Below are 15,566 nucleotides of genomic sequence, written 5' to 3' on the forward strand. Positions count from 1 at the left end.
TAATGGATCTAATGGTAATATAAGGTGTTTTTTCTGGGGGTACCTAATGGGTATGCAGTAGCAGTACCTCCCCACCCCAGTCTTAAAAGTGTGGCACTTACTGTGACAACCTTATGGTGGGTCCTAGCACCCTTTTTTTCTTTTTTTAAAAAAGGAAAGGAAAAAGCACTGGTAGTTTATCCAGTCATACCTTGCAGGTTGATCAACAGTCATTCCAGTGCTTCATACATAATGGGTAGGCATTTCCAGTAATGTGAGCTATATCATTCAAACAGAATTACACCAGTAATTGTCACTACATAAATCCGATTTCATCTCAGTGCAGAATATTCTAAACATTTTTTGCATAGGGAGTACAAGCAGAAGGTTTGTATAGAATCCAAGCGATTTTGGAAAACAAGGCATAATCTTGATCTTAGAGCTTCTCCGCAAAGAGGAATTAAAGCAAACCAATTCGAACTGTACTATAAGAATAACTGAGTTACCAAAATGCTGGCTGACAAAATTCCTTTTGCTTGGATTTATACAACATCCACCCCCATGGAAGGATGAGTCACAATAAGACAGTCTTCTTAGATTAATCCTAATCTTACGAAAATAAGACTTGCTTAACTTTATTATTTTACTGCCAATTGTATGCTTAGGTACCAGTGTGGAAGACTTCCTTCTTTAAGTCTTCAAGAAACACATTTCTGATGCATTTACACTGAGGTGTCGCCATATTGCACAAAGTGTTCTATATTTTCATCCCAACTTTCCTTCAAGGAGGTCAGGGTGGGGTACCTGGTTCACCCCAAACACACACATTTTTATCTCCACAACAACCCTGTGAGGTAAGTTTTACTGAGAGATGGTGAATGGCCAAGACCTTATAAGTGTTTATTTGAACATGGATTTCCACAGTCCCGGTCCAATATTCTAAATGCTCGACTACAAACTATCTAAATCAAACTTAAAATATTTCCTGTTGTATTCTCACCTACTACCTATGATTTCCCACCCCCACACCCCATTACAGCATTGTTCCTTTCAGGAACACAGCAATTAACCAGTTCATCACCATCAGTTTCTTAGGATCAACAGTCCAGAATAAACCGAAACAGAATGCAAAAAAGTGTAACCACAGCTCAGCTATATAGAAAATAGCCAATAACGTCAGGCAGAGATGGTGGAGAAATTTGATTCAGTTCGGATTTAAAGGTGAACCTTCCTAATTTCCACTTTTTGAAACAATATGCAAAGCAAAACACAGCCATCCTTTGAAATTTGAATCCTCCGAATTTTGCAATGCTGTTCTCCGGTCAAGTAACACGTACAAAAATAAATAGTGAAAATAACATTAAAGTGCATTATATTAGAGAAAACTGCTTTGCAAGAAGGGATACGTTATGCAGAATTGCATAGATAAAGGTGTATATTAGAATAAATATTCACTAAAATTGCACTGGCAAGAGCCCCCCTGTCATCATTGCAACCTGCCTTTCCATCTGCCTCTTGAGTGAGGAGCAATGAATGCCATTGTCTGCTTGCTCAATGAGTCTCTACCTAGCAAGCAAACTGGGTGGTAGCCATGAGGAGGAAGAAAAGCAGCTGCGGCAGGGAGGGATTTGCATTTGAAAGAGAAACTACCTAATTTGCACTTATCAAGTGAAGTGGGGGAGCATCCGCTTTGCATGCAGAAGGTCCCAGGTTCAATCCTCAACAGTTCCAGGTAGCACTGGGAAAGAACTCTGCCTGAAACCCACAGAACCACTGCCAGTCAGTGCAGACAGTATTTATTTTTATTTTATTTTTAGTGGTGGAGAAATAGGAACAACAATGCATATGTGGTGGAGGTGTGAGGAAATTAAGAAATTTTGGATAGTAGTACATGAAGAACTAAAGAAGATGTTGAAAATATAAATAACAAAGAAACCAGACATATCTCCTTGGATTGATAGATGAAGAGATACCACGGAGGGGGGATGAATTTTTCTATATGCAAGTACAGTTGCTAGAATAGTGATTGCTGCTAGGTGGAAGTCACAAACTATACCCACAAAGGAGGAATGGATTTGTAAACTAAATGAATATTTAATTTTGGCAAAATTAACTGCTATAATAAGAAATCAGTCGAATCAAAAATGAAAAAAGGAGTGGAAATGTTTTGATGAATATATGGCAAAATATTGTGCAAAAAAAGATATGCTAATATGCCTAGATTAAAATGTGAAGTACTGGATGGAAGAAAAAACAGTAAGGAAAGATAATAAGAATATATAGATGATTTGAGAAGATTGTGGAATCCAAAGATTACTGTAAATTGTATAATGTGGAGGAAATTGAGTGGGGGTGGAAGGAAGTGGGAGGAAGGAGAAAAGAATAATATGATGAACTGAGGAAATATAAATGTAAATGTATGGGGGGATGGGGAAGAAATGGTGTTGGCTTTGGTACATCTGTATTGTAATGTAATATGTCAACGCAGACAGTATTGAGCTAGATGTTCATACCCGGAGAACATATTGCCCAACACTCTGCAAAATCTATTGCTGGCAGCTGCGCATTCACTCTGCTGCCTAGTTCAGCCGTGGCTGCTGCTTCCTATTTGTTGATCTGACGCTAATGGAGCAAACCTCTTTTCTCCTTCCCAAGACTTTACGATGCAGAGAAAACTGGCGGCAGCCGTCCTCTTTGCAGCCCTGTGCATTTGTCTCTGCCGGAAAGTGGGCGTCTCCCCATCTAAGCGGAACAAGAAGCCATACACCAAGCGGCCCAGCAGGACCACCTCGCCTGTCCAGAAATACCTGTGCCATGGGGGTCAAATGATTGACGGTGTGGAACTGCAGCCGAACGACACCGACTATTACAGGGATAATTGGAAGGATTTTCCAGACGGACTCTATTACCCCAACTGTTCCTTGTATCGAGAGCCTAACGTAAGCAAAGAAGCCCTGGTTGGCGAGTGTGTCAGTTTTGTAACGCCTTCAACCAAGTTGAACCTGTCTCTAGGAAAGGATGCAAATGACCCCAAGCAGAGAGTGATGTGGTTCGTGATTAACCACTTGTGTGCCAACGAAACATGCAGTCAGCCGTGTCCGCAGCGCTCCAACGCTGGAGCTCTCCATTTTTCCAGTCAAGCCCTGATTATTGGCCTGCTTGGTCACTCTGTTCTTTCCACAAAATAAAGTTGCAGGCTCCAAGCTCCCGATATGGAAGATAGAGCTGTGTAGTTCCCTCTCCCCACCCCAGTCCAGGTCTAGCACTTTGGATCGTCCCCAATCTGAGCTGGGCTGACCCAAGGCTAATCCAGATACAGGTCTGGAATCACTCTGGGGTGGAGAGTCCTATTGCTTAATTAGGGTTTCAAGTCCTTGAAACATTGCGTCTCCTCCCGCCCGCGCCACCGCGTTAATGAGATTTTTTAAACCCTAATTTAAAAATATGATCTGTAGGGAGCTGGGGGAAGGCGGAGACACTGTGTCTCCTCCATCCTCCAACCGCAGTGCAGAGAACCTTCTGCACATCAGCTGATGAGTGGAGGTTTCAATGCAGTTGGGAGATGCTCCACAGGGAATGTGCTAGAAGAGCAGAGCTTGGAGAAGCTGCCATCCTCTTCTCCTTTCCTACAACTGTCTGTCTGCCCTGCCTTTCGACAGCCCTGAATCACTCCAGCTGGACCGACATGGGGCAATCCAGGGCTGTCCCAACAGCCAACCTAACCAAAGCCCAGATCCCCCAGAATTGGCATGATATTGTTCAGGACCTGGGCTTTGACCGGTTCTGTTGCTCAGCCCTTTTTGTTGTTTAGTCGTTTAGTCGTGTCCGACTCTTCGTGACCCCGTGGACCAGAGCACGCCAGGCAATTCTGTCTTCCACTGCCTCCCGCAGTTTGGTCAAACTCATGCTGGTAGCTTCGAGAACACTGTCCAACCATCTTGTCCTCTGTCGTCCCTTTCTCCTTGTGCCCTCCATCTTTCCCAACATCAGGGTTTTTCCAGGGAGTCTTCTCTTCTCATGAGGTGGCCAAAGTATTGGAGCCTCAGCTTCAGGATCTGTCATTCCAGTGAGCACTCAGGGCTGATTTCCTTAAGAATGGACATGTTTGATCTTCTTGCAGTCCATGGGACTCTCAGGAGTCTCCTCCAGCACCATAATTCAAAATTATTAATTGCTCAGCCCTAGTAGAAACCAAAGAGGAGACAAGCAGGCCGCAAAGGCTTCTGATAACCTTGCCATTTCCCATGCTTGAATTTCTACTGCGTCAGGCGCACCTCTTATATTAGTTGTAGGTATGCATGTGTCAGATCTTTGCCCCGCCATCAGCTTTGCCATTATGCCCCACACAATTGAAGGAGGAAGTATGCAAATTGCTAGAGCAGCACAGTGCTGACCTTCTGGCTTATTTGGAGCCACAATAGTCAAAGTTATTTGCATTTGGTCCTTGCCGCACAGAACAAGAAGCGCAGGGCCAGTTGGATGGAATGTTTGCTGCTCACTCAGGGACTTTTGACATCTTCCCATGATGAGTGAGTGCAGTCCTCCCCGATTCAGCACAGATGAGAGATTTACAAAGGGCTGCTTGGAGCTGCTTACTATAAAACCATCATTCCCTGCAGTGCACACCTTCCTTTTGCTGTGCTCTCTGAGCAATAACTGAAAGGAGCTTTCAGCAATGTTCAGTGGTGTATATCATATACATGTATCTGCAATGATCCTTGGCAGTGGTGTTTTTTAAAAAAGCTATTCAAAGTCCATCATTGTCTGTATTTCCTGCTGTGAAATGTCAAAATTGCATTGGCCATCTGTTTTAGCATATCTTTTATGTATTTTAAGCATTCACTTATAGTAGAATTCAAGATTTGTGTATTACATACCTCCTTTTGTTCACAATTTATTTTACTGCCTTCTTTTCCCCCCTGCCTTCCCTCCAAAGAATACATTGCCCACCCTTTTTTATCCTTGCAACAAACCTGTGAGACAGGTTGAGAGATGGTGACTGGTCCAAGGTCAGCCCGTTTGTCAACCAAATAGTATGTGGAAAGATACACATACCAGAAGAAAGTGTGCATAAATGCGTATATTAGTTTAAAAAAAAACTTACAAAAATGAATTCATTTTTATTAGATTTTCTTCTCTTATAACAATATCTAAAATCATTACATTACATTCAAATTTCAATTTCCCCCTTTCCTGCTTACTTCCCTCAACTTCCATCCCTGATTTATTGCATCTCATATTACATTCTGCTGTTTGTATATACTTCTATGTTGTCGTACTGTTATGTTTCTTGTTTTTCATAAATAAAGTTGCAAATGTTTATTAAAATCCTGCCAAAATTTGTATATTGTATTGCTTCTGCAAACATGATGTAAAAGGTTCCCATTATTTTTCAAAATCACTATTGTCTTTTTTACGAAGTTTATCTGTTAACTTTGCCAACTCTGCGTAACAAAAATGAATTATATGATTGGGACATCGCTTGCAAAAATTTGTATATTGGGCAAAATAGCACACCAAAATATGTATATTGGAAGAAACATGCACAAAAATGCTGACAAATCTTCATGAGGACTTTTTAAAAAATCTCAAGCTTTTGTGGAGAACTGAACTTAATGAGAAACCAAAATGGAATGATTCCTCCCCCTCCTAATTTGGGCACCTGTGGTAGAAAGGAGGGGGAGGAATGAAAGCAGAAGCCTCAAGCAGAGACCTGAGAGACTTCCCTGTGCAAAACAGCAGATTATTTCCAGATTCATGTCTAATGCTTGCCTGGAACCTTTTAATATCAGTAATGGAAAGACCAGCGCTCAGTTTTCCATGAGCTATATCTTCGCTATCCTGCTGACCCCAGACTGCGCAGCAAGAATTAATCTTGCCTTTCTCATCAATCTCTTCTTCCCCAGCCAATACTTTCCTTCCCATTAACCTGAGCCACTTCTCTTAAGTAATCGCCAGATCAGCCTCCATTAGCAGAACCACAAAGAAAGAAATGAAGGCCCCACCCCCAAGGCATGTGACTAGGCTTTTGCACGGCTCCCGTTCATTTTATTTGGAATTGCTCAGAAGCAACTGCTGGCGGGGTGTGGCTTGTTTGTTTACTCTGTTTAAATGTATAGCCCCATTCAAAAAACCCCAAACTGAACATGCAGCCTGGCAAGACCTGCTGCCGGGAGGCCCTGTCAGATCTGCTGCCCTTGCAAGGCCCAGCAAAGCCCACCAATGTGTATGCTGTATGTTCATGAAAATAATATTCAAACTTGTGTTGCATTAGGGGGAATTGGTTTGCAAAAATGTGGCTATTAGGAGAAATTTGCACTTAAATGCTGATTACTTTTAATGAGGTCTCAAAGACTGGAAAAAAGAGAAATCTGCCTGCTCACCGTGGGCTTTGCCTCTCCCACTCTTCAGAGGCTTGTTATTGCAAGTCAATTTGTGGTATTCAATTTTTTTCCTCATGCAGTTGCTCCTTACGACATTCTGTTCCTTTAGGCTTCCCAAGCTCAGACCCTCAAGAGTGCCTGCACCACTAATTATACAGGCACACAAAAGCAGATGAGTCAAACAGCATATTGCTATTTATAACCCTTGAAACAGTTTATTCTTCCTAACAGGGACGGGCAGACTTCAGGCTTGGATTTGTATTTTACTGTAACTCCCCCCCCCCCATGGTCCAACCCAAACCAGGTGCAAAACTGACACACAGAGTGGGAGCAGACATACACAGATAGCTATAAGAACAGAGTGCCTCTAAGCACCTGCTCAGCCCAATGAATTATTTGCAACACCAGAACTGAGTTCATTGTATTTTCATACAAAAACCTGTACATCAACACAGCAGCTGGCAGCTGCCTCTCCATTCCCTTCCTGCTTTTTGGCCATGGCGAAAGACTGGGATTTCAAGACTCCATGTTACAGCTGTGAAGCAGGCTGTCCTCAGGTCCCAGTTAAGCTACAGGTGACGGCTTTAGTGTGGAAAGTGAGGCCTGTCAGTTCATTCTGAATTCCACATGGGGATCTTCGCTTCTGTTTCAGGGGCACAGCCAGGCCAGTTCTGGAAAGAAGGTATCTTTAATGGATACCAACTGCTGAGACAAGAAAATCAGGTCCTTTGTTTTTGGACACGTACATCCCAGAGAGTTGGTACCAGAGAAATCCAAAGCAGAACTAAGTGAGATCCAGATGTTCAGCTCCACTCCTTTACCTCAAAGGAAACTCTATGGCAGGCATAGGCAAAATCGGCCCTCCAGATGTTTTGGGACTACAACTTCCATCATCCCTAGCTAACAGGACCAATGGTCAGGGATGATGGGAGTTGTCCAAGAGGGAGGGCAAAAAATGCCACCTGAACCACCATGGCCCCACGGGGAGACCATGCTACACCCACCTCTGGTGTCATTTGTCCTCAAACTATTTGAAATAAGGGAATGAACGCGAGATGCATAAGATCAGGTTGGGAAACTTCCCTGCACATGCCAGCAGATATTGGATGCTGCTGACAGCCAGACCCCTCTTCTCCTCAGCTTGTTGTCATGCAAAGGCTCAGCTCTATAGGAGGAAAAAGCCCCTCAGCATCAAGGCCACCGTCCTCTTGCACACCAGGAGAGAGAGATCCCTTGCCAGATATGTGGGCTAGTGCTGTTCCAGGGTGTTCAGCTTTGCCTGCCGGCAGTGGAAGGACCCAAGGACTGAACGATGGGTGAGCCTCCCTGCCGGCTCTGCTGAAATGAGACGTAACATCACACCATCAACACATTCACCTCAACATGCATGGTAATGTCTTGATGGTTGGGGCCTCTGAAAGGAAGCCCCTCAGAATCAATTTAAAGATTTCTTGGTGATCCTGATGGCGAAGGTCATTTTCATAGAGATGGATCTGTAGATTCAGGAGAGGATGTGGAAAGGAGGGAGAGAGAACAGATTATGGATTTTTAGCATTACTGTATCAACCTTATCAAACATCTCCATATTCTCACTCCCCCAGGAATGCCTTCTCAATCTTTATGCTCCTCCTCAGACACTTCACTATGCAGAAACCTCCTGCATGATCTGCCAGTTCCATGAGACCCTGTTGTGCAGGGGTCAACAAGGTTTACCGGCCATGGGCTGGATCACTCCCACGGAGATTGTCCGTGGGCCAGACTGGCACAGTGCAATGTCTGCTTCTGTGCAGACGCGATTTCTGGTATCTGCACATGCGACAGACGTGATTTCTGGCATCATTCGGTGAGTCCCCGCGCCGCACCGGTTTAGCGCAGCGTGCAGGGGAACTCACCAGGTGGGCGGCTCGTTTTGGGGGAGGCTCTTGGGCTGGTAAAAAGGTCTTCATGGGCTGCATCCGGCCCATGGGCCGCACGTTGCCGACCCCTGCAGTAGTGCATAAGCATCTTTGGCATTTTCACAGCGTAGTTTTACAGTTTAACAACTGCATTGAGGTAGACCCCCTTAATCCTTCCCTCACGCTTTTCGTTGTTATTTCGTGGTTGCTGCCATCCCCTTCACGTACCTCTTTGCTCCTTGCTTTCTGCTTGTTATTGGGATGCAGTTGGTTGATTTTTAATTCCCTATTTTTGCAGAGTAGACCAGTGCTGTTTGCTCGGGTTTCAAGGCGTTGGCAAGTGAGAGTGCTTTTCATTCAGAGCGCTGAGGTTCTCCTCTCTACTCTTTGTTCAGTTCTCAGTTTTGTTCAAATTTGAGGAGGGGAAACCCCTTGTTGCGCCGCCTGGAACTTTTGCTTCCCAAGATCTCCACTTGGGCGTCGGGGCAACTTCGCCTTCAGCTGCTCCCCCTTTTTCTCTCATCTTGCAACTTCGTCTGTCTCGAGAAAACAGGAGCACAGACCACAACCCGTCACAAAGCATGCTTGTCCCGAAGTCTCCAGGGTGTTCAGCTTGCCTGCCGGCAGTGGAAGAACCCAAGGGGTGAGCAGTGGGTGATTCTGCTGACAAAACACGGGTTGGAGGGGTGAGCCGCTCTGCTGAAATGAGACGTAATGTCACGCCATCAACACATTCACTTCAACATGCATGGTAATGTCTTGATGGTTGGGGCCTCTGAAAGGAAGCCCCTCAGCATCAATTTAAAGATTTCTTGGTGATCCTGATGGCGAAGATCATTTTCATAGAGATGGATCTGTAGATTCAGGAGAGGATGTGGAAAGGAGGGAGAGAGAACAGATTACGGATTTTTAGCATTACTGTATCAACCTGATCAAACCTCTCCATATTCTCACTCCCCCAGGAATGCCTTCTCAATCTTTATGCTCCTTCTCAGACACTTCACTATGCAGAAACCTCCTGCATGATCTGCCAGTTCCATGAGACCCTGTAGTGCACAAGCACTTTGGCAATGCACGGTCTAACTCCAGGGAAGCAGTGACCACACTCTTCCTTTCCTTTCTGTTTTCCAGCAGTTTGACAAAGTGGGAGTCATTCCCCCCCCCCCCGACTACTTGCAAGACTCTAATCTAAAATACATACCTTAGTAACATGACCTCATCTCTAAATATCTATCTAAAAGAAAGGACAAAAACATGAACAAACAAGGTATAAGTAACAAAGTAAACCAAGATCTAAACAGATTATAAGCACCAAGATAAATAAAATAAACAAAAGCCTCCTCTGCTCTCTCCTCTCTGACACATACTCAGACTCCCACCCTAGACACCCCTGGGATAGTGGATTTTAAGACGGCAGCAAGAGATGTCACAAAGGAAGGCAAGTCGCTGTTACCTTGACATCCCACCAACCTGCGCAGGGTGCCTTTTTCCTCCCCAGTATGGATGTTTCTTCAGAACTTTTAGGGGCCTGCTGTTCCATCTTGTTTCCATGTCTCCCTCCATTTTCACGTCCCTGTTTCTCTAACAAGTAAGGATATTCTTCATTAAGCAACATTTCTAAAGGGAGACCATTCCAACCTCCTTTTACACATAGCAGAAGACCTGTAATTCCCAGGTTTAGAGGAAGGGCCATATCTCAGTAGTAGAGCACCTGCATTGCATGGGAAAAAAACCATTTTAATATCCAGGTAGGGCTAGGAAAGAAAGACCACCTGAAATCCGAGATAGAAAGCCAGTCACTATAGACAATACTGAGCTAAACTGACCAATGGTCTGACTCGCTAAAGCAGCTTCCTAGGTATATCACTATTTTGCCATTTATTCTAAGAGCAAGCAACCTTCTCCACAAGACATGAGGATGCCTTCCTTCCTGTAGCATACTTTTATGAGCTTTGGTGGGGGGGCGAATCCCCCTAAATTATTAAATTAGTAGATGTTATAATGTAACTAATATTTGGAGTATTAAGGGAAATATTAGGAGTAATATTCGGAGTATTAAGGGAAGTATTTGGGCAATTGACAATGCAAATTTTTAGCAGGCAGAGACAGGAGGAGGAGGTTTCCAGGCTCACAGAAAGCAATGATGTAAACGGAAGCGGGATTTGCATTTGGCAAGGGGTTCTGGAAAGAAGCAGCAGGGGAGAACTCCATGTGGGTTGGCTGGGAGAGGCCATACTCAAGAGAGACTGGGAGCATGGTTGGCTTCTGCTTCCAGCTGGCTGGAGTTATAGGAGAAGCAACAAGAAACACTCTTTGGCTGCAATGTTCTGCACGCCCCTTCACTGAAGGCTTCAGGTTGTAAATATGTGTAAATACACCATGTTTCATAAAGACACTATAGCCTCTATTGTGCCTTAATCTTCTGAAGATTAAAGGGGTCAGCAGGGGCCGGACTGTATTTTGGAAAAAAAGAAAATGAACAAATTCCTGTCCCCCACAAATAACCCAGAGGTGCATTTTAAATAAAATGACAGATTCTACTCATTTAAAAACACGCCGATTCCCCAACCGTCCGCGGGCCAGATTTAGAAGGCAATTGGGCCTGATCCGGCCTCCGGGCCTTAGTTTGCCTACCCATGGATTAAACCCTAGTTAAGTGCCAATACCCTTGGTATCTCATGCACTGCTCAGCAGAGATTGGGTTGGCCAGTAACCATACTACATAGTCGAAATAAATAAAAGATTGTCCAGTAGCACCTTAGAGACCAACTAAGTTTGTTCTGGGTATAAGCTTTCGTGTGCATGCACACTTCTTCAGATACCACACAGAAAAGTCATCTTACGTAATAAGACAAGTACAAAGTTTCTGAATAATAATAATAATAATAATAATTTATTATTTGTACCCCGCCCATCTGGCTGGGTTTCCCCAGCCACTCTGGGCGGCTTCCACAGAAACCAAAAAACACTAAAATATCATACATTAAAAGCTTCCCTGAATAGGGCCGCCTTAAGATGTCTTCTGAATGTCAGGTAGTTGTCCATCACCTTGACATCCGATGGGAGGGCATTCCACAGGGCGGGCGCCACCACCGAAAAGGCCCTCTGCCTGGTTCCCTGTAGCTTCGCTTCTCGCAATGAGGGAACCGCCAGAAGGCCCTCGGCGCTGGACCTCAGTGTCCGGGCAGAACGATGGGGGTGGAGACGCTCCTTCAGGTATACAGGGCCGAAGCCGTTTAGGGCTTTAAAGGTCAACACCAACACTTTGAATTGTGCTCGGAAACGTACTGGGAGCCAATGTAGGTCTTTCAAGACTGGTGTTATGTGGTCTCGGCGGCCGCCCCCAGTCACCAGTCTAGCTGAATAAAAAAAGGAAGGGAGCTTTGTACCTCTTTACCAAAGCCACAGGTGCTGCAAGGCTTCCTGCCCCAATGCAAACAGAAACAGACCCTCTAAAATTTAACAGGTGGAAAAGAGACTCAATGACAAAGTGCTTGGGAAGAAAGGGGCAGGGAAGCTCTGTAAGGTTGCCATTCTATGCACCCTTTCCAGGGAGGAAAGAATTCAGTGGGGCCTCATTCTGACCTAACCTGCAAAAGATGGAAAAGTAAGTTGTCTTCAGTGTATAAGTATCAATCCCATGTGCAGCCTGTTAGGCAACAGTAGCTATTTGTGCTGGAGGTTCTTTGGCAATCAGCTTTTCTAATTAACACCAAGAGAAGCACTTACCCAAAGTCATGTCCAAAATCCTACCTGGCATCCCAAAGGGTTACTTTAATAATTAAACATGATGAAATCTGGTAGGATTTTTTCTTATGAGGTCAAACAGACAGGAAGATAAACCTCAAACACTGGCGTTAACAGCACAGATCCTAAGAGTGCAAACCCTGCAAGGAATCCATTAGCCTCCATAATTGCTTTGCAGCGAAATTAAGCAGCTACTGAGTCCAGAGTGAATTGTTGTTTATTTCATCACTGCCAAAAAGGAACATGTAATATTTTCCAGACCCTGAGCAGAGATGGAAAGCAGTGTATGTCTTAAAGCGACGAGCAAAGCAAATGTGGTTCAAATGGACCTTTGGGAAGTTGCCTCTAGAACAGAGCGTCTGATGATGTATGTTCCTTTGACATATAATCTTAGGCTGAGGTGTAGTGCCACAGGGTTGCGGGATGGGCTTAAAGTCCCATTTCTATTTCTGTGGCAGGGGCCCTGTTTCCAGCATCCTAGAGCCACCAGGCCGGCATGAAAGGAGAGCTTTTTAACCACTGAATGAGAAGCCCTCTCGCCCTTTCTGCTGATTGGAGTCAATGATGATGAAAGGAAGTGAGTCAGCCACAAAGGACTGACTCCTAGGGTCACTTTGGAGAAGACGCGCAGGAAGGACACCGAGAAGTCCTTCTGCACATAGCTGTCAACTTACAGATTTGAAAAGCAGCCTCGAAAATAAGGGATCAGCAGCCAAAATAAGGGATTTTCAGAGCACAGGTATGTTCAACTTCTGAGCCCTCCGAGCCATAGGCAGAAAGCCCAGCCAGCAGCCAAACGAGGCCTCAAGCCTCAAGGAAAACCACCGTCACCTCTCTGCTGGGAAGCGCTGAGCAAAGGCGAGTCCCCAGGCAACGTGGCCGATTTGATCGGCACAAGGCATACAAGCTCCACCCCCCAGTCGTTCTTAGACTCCTTATTGGGTGAGCAACGCAGCCAAAAAACACAGTTGGAGCCTCCCTCCTCCCTGGCCGGCAGGGAGGGAGGGAGGGAGAGGAGCTGCTTTCTTTGAAACCCAGAAAATTTAAGGGACATCATTAATAAGGGACAGCAGCGGGACTGTCCCGCCAAATAAGGGACGGTTGACAGCTATGCTTCTGTATGCTCCAAAGCTAAGTATTAAGGAACACTGAAAACACAAGGTACGTTAGCTTCAGGAGAAGCGCCAAGGAAAACACAACTTAAATCACTCCGAAAGAAGATACTGGAGCACTCCAAATCATTTGCCCAATCATTACTGCAGGAAATAGCAGATTTTGCTTAAAAGCAGCACGTTGACATCTGCACTTAACTTTGCAATGCATTGCTAATTATTATTGTCTAATTATATTATTGTATGCTTTTAGGTTGGATAATCTTAGAAGGGTGGGTGGCTGTGCAGATTAGTCCTGTGAGTGTGAAGGAGCAATGCACATCTGAATTTGCCCCTACACTACTGATCCAAGGCCATGCCCCTGTGGTAGAGTTCCTCCAGAGAAACCCGTTTAGTGATCATTCCTCCCGGTTTGCTACCAGGAAGCTTACATGCTGGTTAGACTATATCTGGTATTTACTGAGTATTTGTCCTGCCATACACGACAGCGGGTATTCCTCTTGATCTGTATCTGTGGTGTTTATACATCTTCCCACTAATCGTATGTTCATCCCACATTTTTCAGTGCATTTGCCCATCCTTTTTTCATTTTCTTTTAAAAAGTGAATTTGCTGTGCATGTTCAACCACTTTAACTGCACATGCTTAGACGTCTGGCATGTGTTTGAATGCCTCTGCAAAACATCTGGAGTTCCCCAGTTTTTTTAATAGGGCTGCAACTGCATTAAGAATCCACTGATACCTCCAAAGTGCAGAAGCCCTGTAAAATTTCTGTTCAACTTGCCTAAGAGCAGAATAGCTGAAGGACCACTTGCCCTCACATGGAGAATCATGTGGTTTTAGAAGCCGGAAGCAGCAGTTGCTGGTGCCCATGAGGTCACTGAGACTAAGGAGGAGGAACCTGACTGATGCACAGTGCCACCCCATGGACAGTCCCCATGGACCCCATACTGCAGTAATCCAGCTTCCTAGGGCTGTCTCCACACTGCTTGCCCCCAAAGAATCCTGGGAACTGTAGTTTGTTAAGGGTGCTCTGTGATAGGTGAACTACAATTCCTAGGTGCTTTACATGAACAAACCCACTCCATCTTATTCGTAACAACCGTTCAAACATTTGAAAACCTACTAAGAAGTCTCTTCATCTTCTCCTCTTCCAGCTAATCATACCTGACTCTTTCAACCGTTTCTCATCTTGGTTCTGAGACCCAATAGCATACTCCGGACATGCTCCCTTTTCTTCATAAAATGTGGCACACAGAATCAGCCCAAGACATAATGGCACCTGAAGTGAACCACAAAACGGCAGTTCCGCTTCCCTGCCAGGCACAGGCGCCTGGTTCTGCCGAGCTTGGGAAGGGGGCGGCATCCGTGTGTGCCACCACATGCATGATGCGCATGCACGCAGTGGGAGGAGGCTGTGAGGCCCACCACAGCTGCAGGGAGGCCCCGCACAGCCCAACAGGACCCCACCACCTGATGAGGCCAAGCCCCTCAAGACTGGGGGGGGGGGCTCAGCCCAGAGTTGGTGCCTATGCCTCCAGGGAAGATGGGGTGACCTAAGGTCTACATCTGGAACATGAGGGTGGGGGGACAGAGACATGCTTCTGCTGCTCCTGGCGGTGGCCTCACCTTGCCTTATAGGCAGGGCTCTTTTAAGCATAGGTGGTACCAGAGTGCAAAGATCCACCTGGCGCCCCCCCCCCCAGTTGCCCAGTCCCGGGCACACAGGAGGGTGGAGCCGGCCGGCCGCCTCAGCGTCTTGCTGGCTTGGCTGCCCCCAAACTTGAGGCCCAGCACTCCGACGGGTGGGCTCTTCCCCAGACTCAACTCTTGGGCCCTGGGCTCTCGGCCTGGTGCCCGGCACCCCTAACACCTATGGGTCAGACGGCTCTGCTTCTGGGTGCACCAGCCCTGTCCGGACGCAGCACAGGTGAAGCTGGTCGCCACCACCAGCGCAGAGCGCAAGACAACATTAGGCGATCTGGTCCCAAAGCTTCCGCTGATGGAGAAATGGCACATGGGCATAGCCAGGGGGGGCAGCTGCCCCCCTAATCAGTAAAAATCAATATAAATCTGAGGTTCCTTCCCCCCAACAAAAGCCTGCCCCCCCCCCAAACAAAATCCTGGCCACGCCCATGGGCAGCTCCCTCCAAATCAATTAAATCAATACCAAACACTTAACCATGTTAGGGTCTGCTCCCCCTAACATAAAGTCTGCCCCCCCTAACCTAAATCCTGGCTACGCCCATAAAGCTACATGGGCTTTTGCAGCAGCAGCTGCTGCAGCAAGGAGCATCGTGCGCCGCGCCGCCCCTTCCCTTTCCACCCCCGCGCAGGCTTGCCGGAAGAGTGCGGCTGGGCTTACTCGGAAGTAAGTCCCCCGGCCCGTCTCCCCTGCGCGCCCCGCCCTCCTCTCCTCCTCCCCCCAGAGGAGGCGGGGCCTGGCCGGGC

The 15,566-nt window shown here is 46.1% G+C and overlaps 1 protein-coding gene and 1 long non-coding RNA gene across 7 annotated transcripts in view; one reads left to right on the plus strand and one right to left on the minus strand.

The window, feature by feature from the left end:
* The window catches only part of PRND (prion like protein doppel), an 18,305-nt gene extending 12,998 nt beyond the window's left edge, over positions 1–5,307 (plus strand). For all 3 annotated transcript variants that reach the window (XM_083480802.1, XM_083480803.1, XM_083480801.1), the window contains one exon: positions 2,635–5,307. In XM_083480802.1, coding sequence (XP_083336928.1) covers positions 2,643–3,167 — 525 coding nt within the window. In that variant the 5' untranslated portion in view covers positions 2,635–2,642 and the 3' untranslated portion in view covers positions 3,168–5,307. The remainder of the gene's footprint in view (positions 1–2,634) is intronic.
* Positions 4,707–15,502, minus strand: LOC310695838. Of its 4 annotated transcripts, none has more exons than XR_014520269.1 (4): positions 15,344–15,453; positions 9,728–9,838; positions 8,486–9,111; positions 4,707–7,855 (listed from the first exon to the last, which is right to left on the minus strand). It is a non-coding gene; the product is annotated as an uncharacterized lncRNA (long non-coding RNA). The 4 variants fall into 4 exon arrangements; XR_014520270.1 differs by adding an exon at positions 11,647–11,847 and having other exon boundaries at positions 4,707–9,111; positions 15,344–15,446; XR_014520268.1 differs by having other exon boundaries at positions 4,707–9,111; positions 15,344–15,502.
* Positions 15,503–15,566: the final 64 nt, after the last annotated feature.

The sequence above is a fragment of the Podarcis liolepis genome (assembly GCF_965112155.1).
Source record: "Podarcis liolepis genome assembly, chromosome: 16".
Lineage (NCBI taxonomy): Eukaryota > Metazoa > Chordata > Lepidosauria > Squamata > Lacertidae > Podarcis > Podarcis liolepis.